Source organism: Oreochromis aureus, linkage group 9, assembly GCF_013358895.1.
Source record: "Oreochromis aureus strain Israel breed Guangdong linkage group 9, ZZ_aureus, whole genome shotgun sequence".
Classification (NCBI taxonomy): Eukaryota; Metazoa; Chordata; class Actinopteri; order Cichliformes; family Cichlidae; genus Oreochromis; species Oreochromis aureus.
The window spans coordinates 3,157,918-3,178,696 of NC_052950.1; the positions used below are offsets into that span (position 1 = coordinate 3,157,918).

Below are 20,779 nucleotides of genomic sequence, written 5' to 3' on the forward strand. Positions count from 1 at the left end.
GTCTGTCTCGACAGGAGGCAGAAAACATTCCGTCGGCAGGGTCACCCATTCGCTCAAAAACATTCGCTCGGTCCCTCTGTCTCACCAATGAGAACAATATACTATGAGATCACAGGCTACATACGATCAGGCAAATATTTCTAGTGCTATGGTTCTGTCCAAGGTGCTGAAATCAGTAGAAGCAGAGCCTGAAGTGCACTGTATGGAACCTTGCTCCCTTATCTGTACACGAACCACCACTCGATAAAGAAGATTAGGGAAATATTTCAAATATTTTTCAATTCGCTCTGATTCTGTGTTATTATTAGAAACCCTCCAAACTGGCTGCTGTCTGCTGGGCACCCATCACTCAAAGAAAACATCTCTAAGGCAACAGTAGAAGTTGTACTAGCAGACAGAACCAATCAGTCAACCCGTCAGAACAGAAGCCTTTTTAACCGTGGTCTCTGCCATCAGAACTGCACGCTCTGTATGACCTTGCTTCATCAACCCCAATCACTTCCAGTCAGAGCTGTTCATACATGTGGGGTTACAGTGTTCCACAATCCAGCATCCACCTTACACCCACCCATAAAATAACTGTAAAAAAAACAAAACAAAAAGGAATGAAACAAATTACTTCTACATAAATTGCACATAGGTACATTGGGAACAGTTCATAATACAGCCCACAAGTCCATTCACGCCAATGGACCATTTATTTTTCTGTTTTCATACAGCAGTGGTGGCTCGTGGAGCCTTGGAGTTAGCGACATATGCTAGCCGTACCATGTAGCAGGACAGTCTGAGATGCATTTTTAAAAGTCTGCATGTCATCAGCAGACATTTTAACTGCCTGCTAAAGACTTTTCTGGAACTATTTGAAGGCTACATGTCCCACGAGACCGTTCTCATTCCCGACGCGTAACATTCCGACGATTTGTCACGCCCCGAGGCGTGCCATAGGAACGCCAAAGGTAACCTTCCACGTCCCTGTGATACGCGCCGGATTGTGGATGAAATCCAGTAGAATGATGCTCCCGCCGTGTATTCCAGCCCTAACCTAACCTTAGTCCTAACCTTAACCACACTCTTAACCGTGTTAGTGTTTTCCAAAGCAATTCATGATGAGAAAGTAAAATGCATGTACATGTGTAGATTTAGACGGTTCTCATGTTTCCTCCTGTTTCCGAATGCGTTGGGTGACCGAAAAGCGTGACATATCAATGATTTGTCACAGAGTGTAGAGTGTTACGTGTTGGACGTGAAGACACTGAATCCCGAAGCCCTACTAACAGGACCCTCGTGTTCCCAGAGGCTCTGGATTACGTTTGCCTTTTTGGATCTTCGTTTTTTTTGTGTTTTTTTTAATTTAACATTAACTATGCGGATGTGCATGATGGCTGAATGTTCTATTATTCAATAGTTCGTTTATGTTACCAATATAAATGTGATAGAGACTGTTCTCCTCTTTCAACTAACATAACTTTGGAAAGCAGCATCCTAAGATACCTGGAAGTTAGTCAAAGTTAATACTCCATAATACTGCCAGCTGTCCAACTACTTACAATGAAGATGGGAAATATTCATTAAAGTACTTCAAAACTGCAAAGACATTATGCAGTACTTTAAACTCCTTACACTATAATGTTGGTCTCCTTTCCTGTAAAATACCTGCTAATTTAAAATGACTAGCGTGCTACTTAAAATTACTTACAATGTAATTACTTCTGCGTACAACATGCTGATCTTTCATGCCGATCTTGGCATGTTCACAGATATCTGCAGAAAGTTTCAATATTAGTCTTTTAATCCACTCTGAACTCGTCTGCACTTACTATCTGCATCACACCAGATACAACGTCTAAGGGGCTGAGATTTGCACTTCAGTGTTCACTTTTGTGTGAAACAATGGGATCTGGGCTTGGTGAATGTTTTTGCACCTAAGGTCTTTTAGCTTAGACAAATTTTGAGTAGTTCAGTTCAGTCCACAGGGGAAAATTTCATGCTGGATTTGTGCTGTTGTGTTTAATGTACCGATGGTGAACTGCTCAGCCTGAAAGAGGGAGGAAGACCGACTGTGGAGCAGCAAAAGTGAGTGCAGGTAAGTGTGTGCACCAATTTGAACAGCTCCTAGCAGGTGAGCCAGTGCGCAATCGGACGCTCATTACAGTGTCAACACTCATCATGACTGGTGACCTTTAACTGTCTCCCTAGAGGCCAGAAAAATCACAAATGGGCAACTCTGAGCTCTGCTGGCTGATTGTGTTTGAGCATTGCTAACTTTGTAATGCAAAGTTTAAACTTTGGGAAATCTGAGGTTTGAAAACTTCTGTTGTGTTACTTTTAAAGAAGTGTTAGTGCTAGCAGACTCCTGTTTTCTTATGTGGTATCACAGGTCTGCCACATTTGACGATAACAGGCTAGCTTTTGGCTTTCTAACATTTGTCTAGGGTTGAATGTTAACCAATGTGTATGCATCTGTTAAATAAAAAAGTTGAATTTCATGGATCAAATGTGTGACACATCTTAAAGCAGCAATTTTTTCACGTAAAAATGGATTAAATGGAAGATCATAACTGCAAACCTGCTTTTCCTGAACCATAAAATTCTGCAAATTTATATTCGGTGAGGTGCTGGATTGCTTTAAAAAGGAGGGGAAACCAGTTACACTCCAGTTCCAGTCTTACATTTGTAAAGCATAAGCTGTCATGTATGGCTTATTTTTTAAACTGGACATAAAACAGTAAATGTATGAGGCTAATTTAATCATTTAATTCAAAAACTGTCATATGTGCAACTCTGTGGAGCTGGATTTAAGGAGGAAGTCTTAGGGGGTCACTTTTGTACCTGACTGCAACACTGAGTTTTATGTTAACACAGCAGGGTAAGGGTAGGTGAGAGACTCTTTGTTGTTTGGCTATCTGAACCGAAATGGAAATGCACCCGTTAGCTCTAATGTTTGGGTTTGGGAAAATAGCGGGCTGGTGGCAGTTTAACCCACATACTCATTAATGTTAAGGTTTGGATTTGTTTTAGCCATGTGCTAAAGAGGCACCAGAAGAGGCGACCTTTGAAATGAACTCCGATTTGTTACCACAGTCTTTGTGTTGAAGTGTTTGAAACTGATTCTATAAAGAGGTGTTGACAGTGACTGAAACTATTTGCTTGTTACGTGGTTGATGCTAAGAGATTAACTCCAGTTCTTTCAGCTACAAGTTCAGCTCAGTTCTCTTGGACCACTTGATCTGTAAGGCTGGTCACACTGCTTTCACCATCTAGCTGTAGGTCCAGTAACCAATCAATGCTGCTGAAAAAGAAGCCTCCAAAAGCAAAATCCCTCAGCTAGTATGAAACACGAGGGTGACTTTGGCCAGTAATGGCTCGTACCTCAAAGTGTGACTTTTGCCCGAGAATAATAAGTGGGAGTCTTTGTTTATTGTAAGCTAAATTCTGCATTATGTAAGAGCTGCTGCTGCTGCTGCTGGGGGTTGCCTGACCTCAGTATGAGGACAAAATATGGCAAGACAGACTGCAGCAGCTACTGCTTAGACAAATCAGAGGCATCTGAGGACACACTCAGAACTACTCTGCCATAACTGCACGCACACACACACACACACACACACACACACACACACACACACACACACACACACACACACAAGCTTTGCTTAATCCTACTCATGCATGAACTAGTTGTAGGGGCATTGTAGGACACCTAGGACAACTTCAGCCAAGGAATACAGTCAGTCAAACTTAGTTATGACCTAACAACTACGACTCTAGACCAGAATTTTAACACCATAGCTTTGGATGAACTGGAGTAGACAGAAAGAACTTTGCTTTAAAAAAAAGTGCTTGTGTGACTGGGTGAAAAAGGCATGTTGAATCAAGTGCTTTGAGTGCTCCAGCAGTGTAAAAAAGGTGCTATATATTTCCATTTACCTACACTGAAGTTGTGAGATTCATACATGACTGATGGGACTGATTGTCTGCGATTTCAAGAGTCAACACTTACACTTAGAGTCTATGTCTGTGCATGTATAAGTGATTCTCACCCTTCAGACACAAATCATAAGCTCCATGTAGGGGTGGGCGATATAAACGATATACGATAGAAACGATATAGATTTGGCCAACGATAGAGATTTTGACTATATCGCGATAGCGCATGTTGATGATGTCATCAAGCTGCGCCTGTTTTGGTAGAAAGTATCACAGCGGCTACAACCATTATCATCAGTAAATTATGTTCTCCTGACTGAAGTTTGGCCCGTGTACAGCATCCTGCTATGCAATTGCATTTGTCCCTGACCACCAGAATCCCTCACATTAACTTTTATCGAGTGGAAAAAAAGTTGGCGTTCATCCTCCAGCTTCACTGTGCTAGTGTTATGCTAACATAGCTGTGTCGCTAGCAATCACGTAGCACAACATTATATACCAGGTAGTCCAACTTCGGTAACCCTGCAAACGCCACTGCTGTTTAGTGTTTCTGTCTTCACTTATGTTGGAAGTGGTAGCAGAGCTGTACGTTTGAATTAGTTTCAAAAATCTCTGTCAGAACATGGTATGAAATGTTTAGGTGTAAACTAGCGAGCTAACTTCCTGTTAACTTCTAACTCCGTTAAATTTAATAAATTCTGTTTTCATGGATGTTAAACTTAATTGTTACACCCAATAAAGCAGCAACGCTGATGATTTAATTAAAGATGAAAGAATTTAGACTGTTTTTAACTCTCAGTGTTCGTTTGACTTTGGGACCTGAAGGGGACGGAGTTTTGGACCCAGATTACTCCTCACTACGGCAGCCGTAATGCTCTGACAATCCATCAAGCAGTCCATCAGCAGGCTTACCAAAGTTGTACTAAAACATTTTTTAACAGATTTCTACACGCCAAAATCGGTTCAAGGTCAGTGAGCACAACCAGAATTCATACATAAGGCGCACTCTCGATTTTTGAGAAAATTAAAGGATTTTAAGTGTGCCTTATAGTGTGGAAAATACGTTATACAGAAGAAAAGAATATATCGTGATATATATCGTTATCGCACATGCTTCAAATTATATCGCGATATGAATTTTAGGCCATATCGCCCAGCCCTAGCTCCATGTGACAGAAGCCCAGTAAACACATCTTACTAATGTCACAGGAGAAGGATTCTTGGACCAATAGCTGATTAGTAGTTCACCTATTGACCAATCACCTTTGAACAGGCTCTGATTACAATTACAAATTAATCTGTTAAGTATCAGCAATTAGACTCAGCTTAGCTGATTCAGGATTTCAATTTTTAGCCATCTTGAAAAAAAAAAAATACTGTACAAAGATTATTCCCATTATTCCCATTTCTGTTTCTTTTCCATGTAGTGTTCCATGTTGCTGTACTTTTAGCCAGGTAACAGTTACCTGCATGTTAACTCTGATCTGGTATCACACTGCTGAAATATAAACACATCTCAAACCCTGCAGGAAATAGACTGTGATATATTTGCTGCCAATCGTCAGCTGACTCTTTGTCCAGCACGTAATCTGTCTCAGCTCCCATTCAGAAAAAGATGAATTCTTACATAACCAAAATTAGGGAACAGAACCGCATCCAAAGTAAACTAAGAGACATGGTAGGTAAAGGGTCAGGTCACTACATTACTCTACATGGAAAGGCTAAAGTCTGCATCACAGTGTCAAAGAAGCAACTGTGATGTTTTTGCTGCTCTGCCAGATAGAGGGACTCCGTACCAGGCCTGACCAAGACAATGGGCCTGTCAGGTCAGCATCACAATAAACATTTCCACAGCATCAGTACAGTGACAGGGTCACGGCAAAGACTCCAACCTGCTAAATACAGTGCAGCTTTAAAAAATACTAACATGTAAAGCTGCTGTGGCCTTCTTACTACTTTAAAGTAGGTATAAGAGACTGATGGATGGGACAGCTGTGAATAACAGTCAGCACAGAATCTAACCCAGGGGGAAAAACTTATTGTGGTGTAAAGCAAGCTTATATTAAGAAAGCAAAAGTGCAGTAAATCACAAAGCCTGCACAGATCCATCTTGAACTTCCTATAATAGTGAAAATGTACAGAGCGTGCTCTCTAAGAATGAGGCCATGGCCTACTTGGGATCTTTAGGAATCCTTCACTGTTTAGACAAGACAGCTTGCAACTAGGACATGGTCTCAGGTTAAGGATCGTGGCTACGGTGTGATTTCTAAGATAAAATGATAACAGGGAGGAAGCTGGAGGAAACAGAAAGCTGCAGTTTCTCCATGTGAAGAGCTCTGAGCACAGAAAGACCCACGACTGTGAAGCAGTACTATGAAGGGCTGTGAAAAGTTACTACATTGAGCAAAAGAGTCGTTAATTTGGCAACAATAAGAGAGCGTGCTGTGAGTGACATGCATGTCAGGGACTCGAGATCAGATGGTTTTAAAATGAGTGGAACATCCCAAATGACAATGCAGCAAAACATATCAACATAGTTAGATATTCGAGAACAGCAGCTTAGTACCACACTCTGCCAGTGTTGGTTTGCTTTACCAAAACGGTCTAATCTGGGTGGAGCTGGCAGGCTAGGCTGCAGTCCTGCAGCTGTCCTCCAGCTGACCTCCTCCTCTCCCTGCTCCTGAGCCTCTTTGAGCTGTGATAGTAAGCATGAAGCGGCTGGGTCAGGGCTGCTGCAGGACCACAGGCGCTCAGTGACGGTTCACCGAGGGGACAGACTGCTGTTCGCCCCGGACAAACATCTACGGTGTCTTGTTGATTCAGCCATGCCACTGCATTAATCATGTAGTTAGAATCTGTTTGAATCCAAGCACATGCCAGTACATTTCTATCCAGCGTTCCTGGAACCGTCCTCCCTGAACTTCGTACTAAATGGAGTTTATGTCGAGGTACAGAAGCTGCATTTCATTGCTGTTCCTTCCCAAAATTCAGTTATTTAAAACTTCTATGAAGAATTTGCTTTACAAGGGTAAAAATGTGAGTGAAAAGAGAACAAGAAAGATAAAGGAGGACATCACATATCCTGAGAAAGGATTAGGAGAGCCAACAGTCTCTCTAAAGCCATGGATGCTGTCCAGACATAACCATATGGTACTCTAGTGTTTCTGCATGACAGGAAAGATAAAAGTCTGGATTTTGAATCTGCTTTTATAACTCCTGCACGTCTCTGAAGGTGGGTGTGGCCTGAAGTGCACTGTGTTAGCTTACATGTACATGAGCTGAATGTGTGAAACACTACAACACAGATGTAATGATAACGCTGCACTTCAAATAAAAAAATGAAACAAACAGACCTGTGAGGGGAGGAGGCCGAGGTCCTGGAGGAAACCAGGCCGTGAACAGCTAATGCAGTGTGTGAGAGTGATGTGCACTGACAGGCAGGAGACAGGCAAGGTGCTTTTGATAAGACGTCTCTGTAGCGCGAGTGTGTGTGTGTGTGTGTGTGTGTGTGTGTGTGTGCGTGCGTGCGTGTGTGTGTGAGAGTGTGTGAGAGAGAGAGAGAAACACGGCAGTCCCACTGTGGCTATTTTAATGCTGCTGTAACTTCTCCCTGACCTTCTTCACATCAGTGATTGTTGGTTTCTATTGTCAGGATTAAGGAGATGAATGACCTCTGAAGGATTTCTGACTTCTTTCGTTTCTTTGCTCATATTTGCAATCATGCACGCCTCGCTGTTACACATCACAACTGGCTGTCCTAAGCCGAGCAGGCGGGGGGGCTGCGTTCAGCTCCAACCAGCAGGGATTTCTCAGACCTCTCAAAGCAACAGATGAACGGGTGCACGCTTCAAAGTGCAGTGGAGAGCACAAGTTGTGCACTAGTTGTTGCTCCCCTCCCAGAGCATCTCACATGTGACGCCACACTCAGATCTCCGCACTCAAGAAGAGTGGGTGTGGTGGCGTCCAAACAAAAGCGTACACACACACCTTTGAATATAAGAAGTCCTCACACACAGACGGTGGAGACAGAAAGCTTCACCGAGGAAGGAATTAGGGTTTTTTTCCCAGCTTGGGGATTAAAGCCGCATCATGAATATTTTAAGGAAAGATTTCGCATTTCTACCAAATCACTTCAAGTAAAAACGGGATAAATATGTGCTCAGCTACAAGTGTGAAGTTCTGGTGCTTCGATCGCATAAACCTCATGTGACATAACTGAAAACAGGCCTGTGTGACTGCTGAGGTTCAGACAGTTGGCAGATTTGTCAAATACTCCAATGTTTTTGGTTATCTTGGTCACAGATCAGCGAAGCCAAATGAGGAAATCAAGAAAATAAGACGTCAGGTTTGTACAGCAGACTGACAGCAATAAAATCTGACAAAAACTCTACTTTTAGCCTTTTAGTTTGAATAAATTAGCAGAACGCTCCAATTTTTCAGTGCAATAGATTCAATTCATTCATTTTTAGAACAAAGTCTAAAATCTGAAAAGTAGCATTTTCTAACAGAACTCCAAACATTAGGACGAGAGAACCAAAACACTGATCATGCACAGCAGTGACTGACACGAGTTTATGGCATGTCTTTACTGTGTGATGCTATATAAAACATATATGACTAAAGTCTTCAGCTCTTCTCCTTCTACCTTCACTCAGCCCCTTAAAACACACTTTAAAGGTGCAGTCAGTCGTTTTTTGTAAGTTATTCAACAGAAAAATGAATACTGTACTCATAAATCACATTGATTAGTGGCTAATTATGTCTTAGAAAAGACTGATGGATTGTCAGAAACTTAATTCAATAAAAACACATAGAAACCTGTCATCCTGACCATGCACACCGCCGGGCTGTGTTTTATGTATGCGGCTAGCAGAGCTGGGAAGTTGTACTTGAGTAGTTTTTTACTTTTACTCCCTACATTTTTAAACACAAATCTGTACTTTCTACTCCGTATATTTTCAAAACAGGCTTGTTGCTTTTGGTTTAACATGTGGGGAAGTTATTATTTCCAGGCACTGCACAGCCTGCAAACACCAAACCGATTTGAGCCTGAACAGTAACACGTGCACTGTTGGTATTAATCACCAGAGGACGTCACATCAACGCTGCAGGTGTCCGGAAGTTGCAAAAGGGAGAGATCATTTTAAGTGTCAGGTAATTTCAAATGCAGGGTTTCTATAAGCTCAGCAAACATCACCAAACACACAAAGTGTTTGTGTGCAGTTTGTCTCACAGTGTGTTACAGCAGGGAGAGAAAAGAAAGAGAGCTGACTTCACTCAGAGAGAGATAAGAAAGACAGGAGAGGGAGGAGAGATGCTCAGTGGGGTTTGAGAAACTGGAAATTTAAAGCTTACATGTAAATTATTATTATTTTCCTTCTTTTTGTTAAGGTTGGCTGTGTGGCAGGCAGGCAAGGAGGAGTGGTGGACCCAAAATGCAGGACTCAGACTCAAGGGATGAACTCAAAATACTCAGCTTTATTTGCTGGCACGGGAAAACGAGCATACAAAGCAAACTAAACTGGGAAACAACATAAACTCACGGGAAACACAGGGAGATCCACACAGCATGTTTAAGTACACTGGGAAGTAACGAGGGGAATGAGACACAGGAGGGCACAGCTGGGAGAAATCAGAACTAACGAGACAAGGAAGCAAAACCAGATATATTAACATAAGACATGGACCTTCAAAACAAAACAGGAAACATAACAGACACAGACTCACAGGCAGGCACTACAACAGAGAGAACAGAGACATGGGACCAGGGCAGACACAGACACTGACTGGACACGGGGATATAGCAACAAAGGATACACAGAAACGCGAACTAGACAAGGGGATACAGCTGACAGGGGAGACAGAGCAACTAGAGAAGACAGAGACATAAACCATAAGACAGAACTCAAAGAAACCAAAGACTAGAAATTATAAATAATATAATAAACCCAAAAACCCTGGGTCAACGACCCAGGCATCCTAACAGTTTTCTTCTAATTCGAGCTGAGTACAATTAGAATTTTAAAAAAGTGAGACTAAACTTTGTATCCATCTACTGATATTATTGATCATTACGTTGTGACAGCACGAGGTTCAGTTAGCTGTGCACAAAAAGAGAAACGTCCTCCAAAGAGCTGCTCTTACTTTCTTATCTTGAGTACATTTCAGAGTCTGTACTTTTTTACTTTTACTTGAGTAAAAGTTGAATCACTACTTCAACTTTCACTGGAGTATTTTTTCAACAGTAGTATTTATACTTACATTACTGTACTTAAGTACAGAATGTCTGTACTTTGTCTGGTGGCTAGTTACAAGCCAAATATTTCGTATCCATCCATGTAGACATCCATGTTTCATGGCTGAAACATTCAGGCTCAAGATACGAAGGATGAAACCTAAAGCACTTCAGAAAGAGGCAGAGCGACCTGCAGATACTTTTGGACCCTGGAAGTTGCTGCCTGGTCCAAGCCCATGGAAACCTCTTTTAGTTCATTTAGATTAGTAACTGTTTCTTGGTATGAACTAGATGTTAACTAGAAAATCACAGATCAACAGAAAAAAAAATCCTACTAAAACTAGGAGCTCAACAAAAGCCTCAGACTGAACCCTGTTCTTCATGTTTCTCCGAGCTGAAATTGAACATTACCTTTAAAACCAAAGGAAGGTGCTCATCTCTGACAGCAGCGTTAACACTGAAAACGTTCCTCGGAATACCAGTGTTCACGGCACGACTCAGATAAACTAGTCGGGTTCATAGTAGCAGCCGGTTCAATAAGTGCAGACAGGTTCTTGACCTTAATGTCGCTGATAAGGGGGGAAATAAAGCCGTGGGGAAGGTGAGAACTCTGAATCAGAACACGAGGCTACCAGACTCTGCTGCTCCATGGAAACATGATTCCCACAGTATGAAAGATGGGAAACCAAATCCCACAACTTCAGCTCACACAATACTTTTCCTTAATGTAATTTGGGTGTCGAACATGGTGCCCGTGCTCAGGCTCCTCCGCCCTCTGCCTGCCTCCACCTCATCTCCTGACAGCACTACCATGACTCCCCTCCACAGCTGTGAGTAAACTCCTGTCTGCCTGACGCAGACCTCCGCCCTGCCATCCGTGATCACTGTGAGTGCTGTGACCTCACAGTCCAGGCTCAGGTGAGCGTTGGGTTTGCAGAATGAGGTTTAATAAAAAAAATCTGAACCATGAGGAGGATTCTGGCAGAATGACGTCACAGTGTTCAGACATGTTTCCTTCATCTAACAGTTTTAATATTCCACAAACATTTTCTTAAATTAAGTTGAATTATCTAAAAATAATAAATAAATACGTTTTCTTCTCTGTGTTGGATATTCTGACAGAAAGCGTTAGAGCAGCGTGTTGCCAAAGTTTTGCCGTAAAAGCTGAAATGAACTTAACCTGCACCTGACTCAGACTACTCTCTGTAAGCAGGATTAATCCCATCATGGACCTCAGACACAAACTCCATGCTAGCTCTTCTGCTAACGTGCTGGGCACACTTGTTTGATGGTAATTTGTTTTGATGGCAGCTTGTCAACCCAAATTTACTCATAAAAAATAAGCTTAATGTCCATTCCTCTCAAAAGTGACTAGTTTGGTTGTTTGGCACATTTTTTTGCAGTTCAGCTGAGGATGATGGAAAGCTGCAGACAAAAGCACAAGAGCCGTTAAAAAAAAGGACAAAAACGGATATAGCTGGAAAACCTCTTTCCAAAATTCCATTTTGTCCTTTACCATGTGCACATTTAATCTGCTGCACAAAGGAAAAAGAAATGACTGCTTTCTCTCTGTTTCCTTTCCATAAAAGGAAATGGTAATAAAGAAATAGCTTTCAGCTCTCAGAAGCACCAGAAAATCATTCCACGGTGGCACACGCTAATCTCCCAGCTTTACATTAGGAAACGCCGCCGCCTGCAAAGGTTACAGGCAGGATTATTAAGCATGCTGTTCTCTTAGAAAGCTGCTACGATAGAGGAATATCTGGAAAAGGAAAAAAACATGGCAAATAATATCAAAGGCTGTGAGAGACAGAAATAGCAGTTAGACATTAGAGGTTTAGAGCAGTCTGGTTAGAAGAAAGAGAACCCAAAGGCCAGGTGAGTGTGTGTTAATATTTCTGTTTATTGGCAAAGGCAGACAACAAAGAGAGGAGAGTCTATAAAAAGGACACGCAGATCGACACTATGACAACAACTAACATGAAACAGGCAAGAGCTAAACCTTTGTGGCACACAGTCGAACAATCCCTGCATCTAAAAAGTTAACAGGTAACGTGCATACAGAGATGACTGCACTCATAGTGAAATCTCTACTGAACTGTTGTTGGGTCTGTAGCAGATCTTGAAGCATGTCAGTGGAGCTCCAATGCATCACAGAGATATGCTGTTCATTTATAGGCAAGAGACGCAAAATCAGGGTCGCAACAGGTGAATGTTGGCCAGCAGTGCATAAATATATCAGAGCTGTCTGAGAGAAACCACAGTCCACACTCGGCTCTGCTGTAAATGATGAACAGCTGTGGGCGGCAGGTCCAGGATGTTAACTCGTGGCTACCAGGAACTTATAATTATAAGTTTGGACAAACTAAAATGTTTGTCCGACTGAACTGATGGCATACGTGATGATCACAGCCACAGACCCAACAAACACAGTAACAAATCTAAGATTTAACAAGACGCACGTTTTTGAAACAGCAATTAAAAAATACTTAAAATTAAAGTTTTCAGAGCTACAAACCAAACTTTCCATCCTTCAGTGAAAAAGAACAAAAGACAGAGAGGCGTGGGACGTCTCACTGACATGGTTCACATCAGTGACAGTTCAGTTTAGGAGTCGCTTACCTACAGATTGGGTTTATTAAGGACAAAGGATGGTGCAAAGGATTCCACCGGGAAGAAGGGACTGAACCATTTACATGGAAAAAAAGAATAAACAGAAATAGTTCTGTAGGGTTTCAATACACAAATACCTCGTGTGTGTGTGTGTGTGTGTGTGTGTGTGTGTGTGTGTGTGTGTGTGTGTGTGTGTGTGTGTGTGTGTGTGTGTGTGTGTGTTTTGGATGCTGGGTGTTGACAGATCAGGCTTGCAGCACTGGCGGCTCTGAAAGGGTTCATGCCTGGATGGTGTTTAAGAGTGTGAGGACGTGAACTTATAAACTTTACTGTCGGCTTTAGTGTGACAAAGAGACACAGAGAGAAGATCCACACGGGGCCACGACTTTCTTCATGTCACTTTAGGCTTTTACATCTGGGAAACTGACATGAATTGAACATGACTTTATTAATAATGGACAAATGTAGCTGATTTGCAAAGGGAAAAAAAATAGTGTTCGAAAGGAAACAGTGGAAAAACATTGAGGTCAAACAGGAACTCAAGAAGGAAACACGAGAAAAGTAATGAATTCCAAATGTGACCGTGCATATGTCCAGAAACAGCTGATATACCCAGCGTGGCTTGCAGAGTGAATCACAGCGCACCAACACCTTATTTGGAGGAACAGCGTGTGCTGAAGTCAGGACAGCGCTGTGTGTGTGTGTGTGTGTGTGTGTGTGTGTGTGTGTGTGTGTGTGTGTGTGTGTGTGTGTGTGTGTGTGTGTGTGTGTGTGAGATGAGTGAAGCTGATGTGAGGTCTTGTCCACAACCTCAGACTTTCTCCTTCATGCTGGATCAAGGAGCAGTGGATAGGACAGATTGTGTGTGTGTGTGTGTGTGTGTGTGTGTGTGTGTGTGTGTGTGTGTGTGTGTGTGTGTGTGTGTGTGTGTGTGTGTGTGTGTGTGTTGTACGGGGAGAAGGGAGGAGGTGCACAGAAGCAGAAGCACAGCAGGCTGACAGTCAGCATGGCGATGGAGGCGGGTTCTAGTCCTCTGAAGCGTGGGGATTGGGAAAGGATGAAAAACAGGGGCGTAGGATAAAAGAAGCATCATGGGAGCAGTAAGAAGGAAGGAAAAGTGTAAAAAAAGGCATTGCAGAAAAGAAATAATAAAACAGAAAGAAGAATATAAAACAACAAAGAAGAGTGTAAATATAACAAAACAGGGAGGAAAAAAGGAGGATAAACAGGAAGGGATAAGGAGGAAAAGGGAAGAAACCAGGTTAGTAAAGATGTCACAAAATCAACAATGAGAAAACATCTCGTCCTCAATTCATTACTGGATATGAAAAGATAAACGATATCCTACACCTGAGTTTGTGTGCCATGCAGAAGCATCATGCAGCAGAGGTGACATACAGCATCTCAGAGTGCGCGCACACACACACACACACACACACACACACACACACACCTGCATTTGCACTGTCAGGATTCAGCTTATGCTCTCAATCCTCTGACCCAGTTACTACTTATACCGCCTGCGTCCTTACCTTGGGGACTGCTGCAATAACAATGATGGATGGAACCGATGTACCTGATAAGGCTGCTGTTCACCAAAGTAGGAAGGACCCAAAAACCCAACCAAAACAGGTTTAACAGCCTAAACTGTACTCCTGCTGAGCTCAGTACAGATGCAGTGTGGCAAATCGGAGACAAACCACTTTTTTATGAGAAGCAAACACATGCAAACACCACAGTAACCACGGTAACACAAGTTGCCCGAGCATGCAGACAGTTAATACAGACTTATTTACATGCAGACCGCTTCCTCCCACTGTCATCAGCATCCATCCTCACTGTGACTTCATCTCAGTGGATCCTACACAGGATGTGAATCAGCAGTGGTTCGACTTTGTGTCTGAGCGCACGGCGGCTGATTTTAAACAGAACGATGGACCAAATACACGTAAAGTAGTTCCTCCACTGCATGTGACTGATTATTGGAAGTGCTTTCCTTTGGTTCTTGTTTGCTTGTGTTATAGATCAAGAGCCCCATTCGATTTACCGTGGTCCTTTTTTCCATCCCTAAAAGCCCAAACTCACCGTTTAGACCTGCTGCAGCCAAGACGACAGAAAGACCAAGGAGCAGACAAAGAAGCCCCCGGAAAACTAAATCTATAAAAGATGTTTCCAAAGCTGAACCAGCGAAATAGCAGCTACAAATAGACGGCTTTCAGGGATGTGTGACTGAAATGTTTGTTTGCTGCTGATGCTCCACCAGTCTGTGGACACAGACTGCAGTTCAGATGCTTTTATAGATCAACAGATGCATAATATTTATGTGAATGAATATCTGTATTAAACGAGAATGAGACTATGATTTTAACTATAAGAATAGCAGCCCTAGAAATGTATTACTGCATGATTACTAGTCTCAAGTCTTTTAAATCCACATTGTTTTTGTTCACTGTTATTCCATTTAGAATAAAACAGATAATAAAGCAGGGTATGCTTTCAGGGCATGCCCAGTCATCACTGGAATAACAGTATATATACTGGTATACTGGTATACTGGCAGATATAGATGAGCCGGGCGAGGACAGAGCTTAAACGTGGTTACCTGCGTCCGTGTCATTTACTGTGAAGAGGAAGTGAATTAGCAGTAGCCTTGAGGACTCTGCAAATACCTCCTCTCAGATTCTGAATGGTCGAGAATAGACCTCCTCCACCCACCACCACCATATTTACCCTGTAAGTGTAGAAGATGCAGGGATGCAGCCCTTCACACTGTGCTGATAGAGGCAGCAGTGGGAACTGGGTTTTGCCAGTGAGGGACACGATACATATTCACTTACATACCCATGCATAATCCTTTCTCCAGCAAAGCCATGCGGAGCAGCACTTTATGGATCATCTACATCATGACCAAAAATAGCGATCAGAGGAGCAGAAGTGTGTATGGGCTACTTATTTAAAGGTTGGGAGATGGGAACAAAGACTATCCAGACTACTGGAAAAAAAGCTTAAAAGAGAGAAAAAAAAAACAGACGCTCTGATTTCCAAAATGGAGCACACACCCACACACACGAGAAACACTCTCATTGGTCTATTTGTGTATGAGCAGACAGCCAGGAGAGAAGATAGAGGGTTTGTTCATTAGACTGTATGTATTCCTCATCTCTGCATCTATGCAACAGAAGGACTGCTGAGCACACAGTGTGCAGCTGATGGTCTCTCCCAGCATTGCAAGGATCACTGCTGATTATCAATGCAACAATCTGACAACTTCCTGTAGCCAGCTAAGACTCGCTGTCATGCAAATACATACAGTTTGATGTTAAACAGAAAAGCCAGTCTTTACTACTTTTTCTGTCTTTTTTCCAACGTTAAACTAGTTTTCTGCTCAGTTTGAACATCCTGGAGATTTTAAAAAGCCCCAAACACACACAAACAGGTACACACAACCAATGAACGTGAAGCTCCAGATGGATGAAAAGAAGCTCGACAGGCAAGTAAAGGTCAAAAGGCCATGATTGGTGGATGGCGACGACCAGCTGGCCTTTGCAAACAGACCAGCAGGAGAGGCAACTGTGGGATATGTCTTACCAGGCTTCTGCACCCCACGAGCTTCCTGCTTTCCATTCTCCATTGCAGTACCCGCGTCTGCGCACACGCACACACACACAAACACAAAAACAAGCAAAGACATTACGATCCATCAGAGTGCTAATGGTTTGACCTGAGAGGAAATCAAACTGCACAGCGAACATACGACACACCGAGTCTGCAAATGGAAACCACTGACCCTGTCTTTACTGGCTTTTTAAAGGGCATCTGGATATGGTTGTTGTTCACTTGGGGTGCGTGTTTGTCTTCTGCCTGCCTGGGGCTGTGCTTGCTAATACCACAAAGGGCAGTTAGGGTCAGGCAGGGGCAGGCAATGAGACGCATATATTGGCTGGTGTCAGGGGAGGATGCTGAAGGAGGGATGCTGTGTGACATCTGACTTATGAATTATTGACCTTTGTTTGAGAAATGTGAACTTCAGACACACTTTTACACAAGTAACTAAAACACAAACGACATGAATGTGTTGTGACAAGAATGACCAAACACTGTCTTCATAATGTCTCAGACATGAGCAGTATGAGGACATAAAGCATTGATTAGGGCATCACAGATCTCTGTCTGCCTCATAGCATCAACACTGTCAACCTGTTTATGTTTCACCATAAACGGACTTATACAGCACTTTTCTGTGCTAACTTAGCTCTCAGTAAGCAACAAGGAAGGAAACCTGTGTTTGGTCCATTATTGCTGTGTTCCAACGATTCCTCTTAATGATATACTGACTATATGATACACTGTTGGAAAGCCTGTTTATTTCTCTTTAGATGGTGTACCCAATACAAAACTTGCCACAACTTCTGTGCTACGTCAAACGTCTTAGTTTGCTGTTGACTCTTGCTTAGCGTTTATTGAATTGGACGATTGAAATCTGACAAAACAAGAAAAACTGAGAATCTATAACAAGAGCCGGAGCAGGATGTGGAAGAAGCATACGCAGCCACAGCAGCCTGGCACCTCCTCCTCGTGCAGGTCATCAGCTTGGTCACACACTGCTGTGGGGTCGTCAGCCAGTGTGGTTGCATCGGTCAATCTGGCTCAAGCTAATTCCACAAGTGTTCAGTTGGGTTGAGGTTCAGAACTGCAGACAAGACATTCCACCCTCTGCACTCGTAAATTGGAGGTAGTCTCTGTTAAACCCCGCTCAGTAGGGGCGAGTGCTGTCATCTGGATGGACAGAGTTCAGTCCCAGACTCTGGAGATATGGGACTGCCACTGCTTGCATAAGCTTCGTATCTCTGCACTGAGATTGCCTCCAACATGCCTTTCCACACCATCGCACTGCCTCCACCAAAAGCTGTTACTTTATGAGGGTTGCAATGAGCATAACGCTCCTCCACACGCTCAGGTTCCAGTGCACGTGTTGTTGACTCCAGCACAAATGGGTCTGATGGTGAAGGCCAGGCGTGGCAGGCGTCCCAGCAGACGTATGAGACTGGAGACTGACCGTGTGCTGTATGTTTGAGAGTCTCTCAGTAGATAGCTGCTGGCCATATCGTCCTGCAAAGCTGGACTGCAAATCTGTAGAAGACTCTCTATGGTGCATAAGTACTGACAGGGTTGTCTTCTTGGGGCACCAGCTTCACAGCCTGTCTCTGACTTCCCTCTACATGGAACTTTTTAGGTGGAACTAGGGCTGCAACCATCAATAGCAGAATAAGCTGTTGCATTGGCAGAGAAGATCTGGCGAGTTTTTTATGGATGCAACCCACAAACTCAACTCTGCTGCTCAACCCACAGAAGCATTTTCCTTACAAACGTGGCACCATTTATAAACAGGCTTTGGTAAACGGACTGGTTCTTATACAGCGCTTTTCTACTCTTCTGAGCACTTACTCACCCATTCACACAAGCACATTTTCTTAGTTTAGCTTTCTAACTAACATTCACACACATTCATAGTCCGACGAATGCACCGGAGGGCAATTTGGGGTTAGTGTCTTGCCCAAGGATACTTGACATGCAGACTGGAGGAGCCAGGAATCGAACCACCAACCTTCCGAACAATAGATGACCTGCTCTACCGCCTGAGCTACAGTCACTCCAACAGTAAAGACGTACTGACAAGAAGCAGTGTTACAGCAAAGAAATAACTGCGCAAACACAAATTTATTTTTTTGTTGTTGCCAAGTTTATTTAGTTAATCCCAAAACGAGAGTAGGATGAGCTTAGTCACATACTAACAGTAATGCTAAATAACAGGAACCAATTATTTTCCACAAGACCGGCAGGTATGGAAAACAAATGGAAATCCTTTTAACTTCCACGGTGGCATCATGGTGCTTTATCCCCTATGTGAACAAACTATAATGAAAAAAAGCTCTGAACTTTTCTGGCAATCACCCCACAGAGCTGCGTGTGAGAGTGCAAATGTCAGATGCAGTCAGATTGTGCCCATGAACAAATAGCGCAGGTATTCTGGTGAATTCACAGCAAGTGAGGTCACGTCATGTGTGCTGCCTCCACCGAGCGCTGTGCAGACAGCTTGCCCACAAAACCAAACGGATGATTTCCAGAGGTAAGAACGTGCCTGATGGAGACGACTTCCTGCTGCTTGTTACATGTGAAAAAGGACAACTGTGGAAAATATCCCGTCCTGGGGAGTTTAGCTTCTCCAAACTGCCGATGCAGCTTTTATCTGTTACTTCCTAAACCCCTGGAAGCGCCTGCTGGTGGGCTGGGAGCAGCTGGAAGTCTTTATCTACAAAGATAAACTTTACATCTTCGGCTTCTGACTGCGTAAGCTTTACAGACATTTTTTATTTTTTATAATTTTATTTTGTCTTTTTAAGTCTTATTTTTTTGATGTTACTCATAACTGTGTAATATTTGTTTTATTGTTGCCCTTCTATTCACACTAACCTTCTATTTAACTAAACTTTAATAATAACTACTTGTGAATAAATGCCAGTACTCCATATCTCTGTTCTTCTTTATCACTTGCCACTTTTCTAATGATCTGATTGGTCAGTAGCTGTGCACCTGGGAGGTTTTTCACGCCCAGAAAGTCTTACTCGACTAATCATGCTAAACGATGCAGAGCTTCACAAGTACAGCATGATTTCTATCACAACGACGCAAGCAAGGGCACGTAAACAGCAGGATGCAAACCAGTGCATGCCATACGTACATAAACACACGCTGATGCACTCGACAACCTAGCACGTAAAGGACGGGCGTGCACAAAAACATACAAATAAAAGTCAAATACGACAGATGAAATGCACGAGTGCAGCACTGCACATCACTTGAGCGCCGGGGCTCTGAAACAATAACTCACAGAGGGGGGAAAACAACAACAAATGCATGCCACCTCCATCTCCCTGTCATGCTGACAGAGGACAATGACTTGCGGACTGCCTCGCCCTGCTGTTTGGCACTCGGCGTGTCAGCATGTGTGCGTTTGTCCAAATGCACACAGCGTGCCACAGTTGATCACTGGCAACACCACCCACGGCCCGTCCTGCAGCCGGCTGTCACTGACGAGTGCCCACACACAGTCTGACTGTCTGACCAAAGCGTCTGGCTAACCAAAACAGGCCCGAGAGCTGAGTCATTCTCGGTTAACCGTCACTTCTTTTTTATCCATTTTCTTGTTTATTCGATCCATCTACTGTTTATCTCCACTGGAGCTGACCTCTTTATTTATTCGATCATGTACTTTTGCATCCTTCTCAGCCACAGTTTAAACTGCAGACAGCAGCTTAATGTCGTAGCACCTCGCAAACCACAGAGGTCAGTTTGGAACAACAGCTGATATTCATGCTTTCTTAAAGCTGACAGGAAACAACACTGGCAGCTCTTGACAGCTTACTTATTCTAATAAAGCTGTCGTGTTAGTCTCAGTGCTGCTGTTATAATGCTGCGATTTGTCCTTCTAATTCCTGCAAACTCAAACACAGCCAAAGGGTAACGTGAAACTCCTCACGACAACAAATGCACCGTACCCAGGAACTTCAACACGTCACCCATGGCTAATGACCCAAAGGCATCTGATCACATGTCCCACACTTATTTTAGAAGCTTTCTGGAGCCAAGCAAGCTGCTCAAGGACACTTCTCCTTCTTATACATACTTCTAAACCAGCTGTCTCACTTCTTTCCTGACACAGTTAGAGCATTTACTGACAGCTCACAATAAAAATACAGTTTCCTGTGTCATCCCCACATTTCACCAGCCAAATGGGATGTTAAAGCACTGACTGCTGCTCTGCTTATCTTCTGGCTACTGTCTTCCCTGTGGGTGAATGACACCCGAGCAGATCCAAGATGGCAGCCAGTGTGCAGCAGTGCCTGCATCCATCAGTCATACAGGAGCAGCTGGAGTTCAGGTCAAAGGCACACTCTCTGCTTTAAGAATGATATTATACAGTATTATAGTCTATGGTAATAGGAA

General features: G+C 43.1%; 1 protein-coding gene across 6 annotated transcripts in view; it reads right to left on the reverse strand.

Moving 5' to 3' along the window:
* LOC116331879 (microtubule-associated protein 4) overlaps nucleotides 1-20,779 on the reverse strand; it is a 112,521-nt gene that overhangs the window by 63,267 nt on the left and 28,475 nt on the right. For 4 of the 6 annotated variants that reach the window (XM_039617759.1, XM_039617760.1, XM_039617757.1 and 1 more), the window contains exon 3: nucleotides 16,364-16,420. The exons of the other annotated variants lie outside the window; for them this stretch is intronic. In XM_039617759.1, the coding sequence (XP_039473693.1) occupies nucleotides 16,364-16,420 (57 nt within the window). The remainder of the gene's footprint in view (nucleotides 1-16,363; nucleotides 16,421-20,779) is intronic. 6 annotated transcript variants of the gene reach the window in all.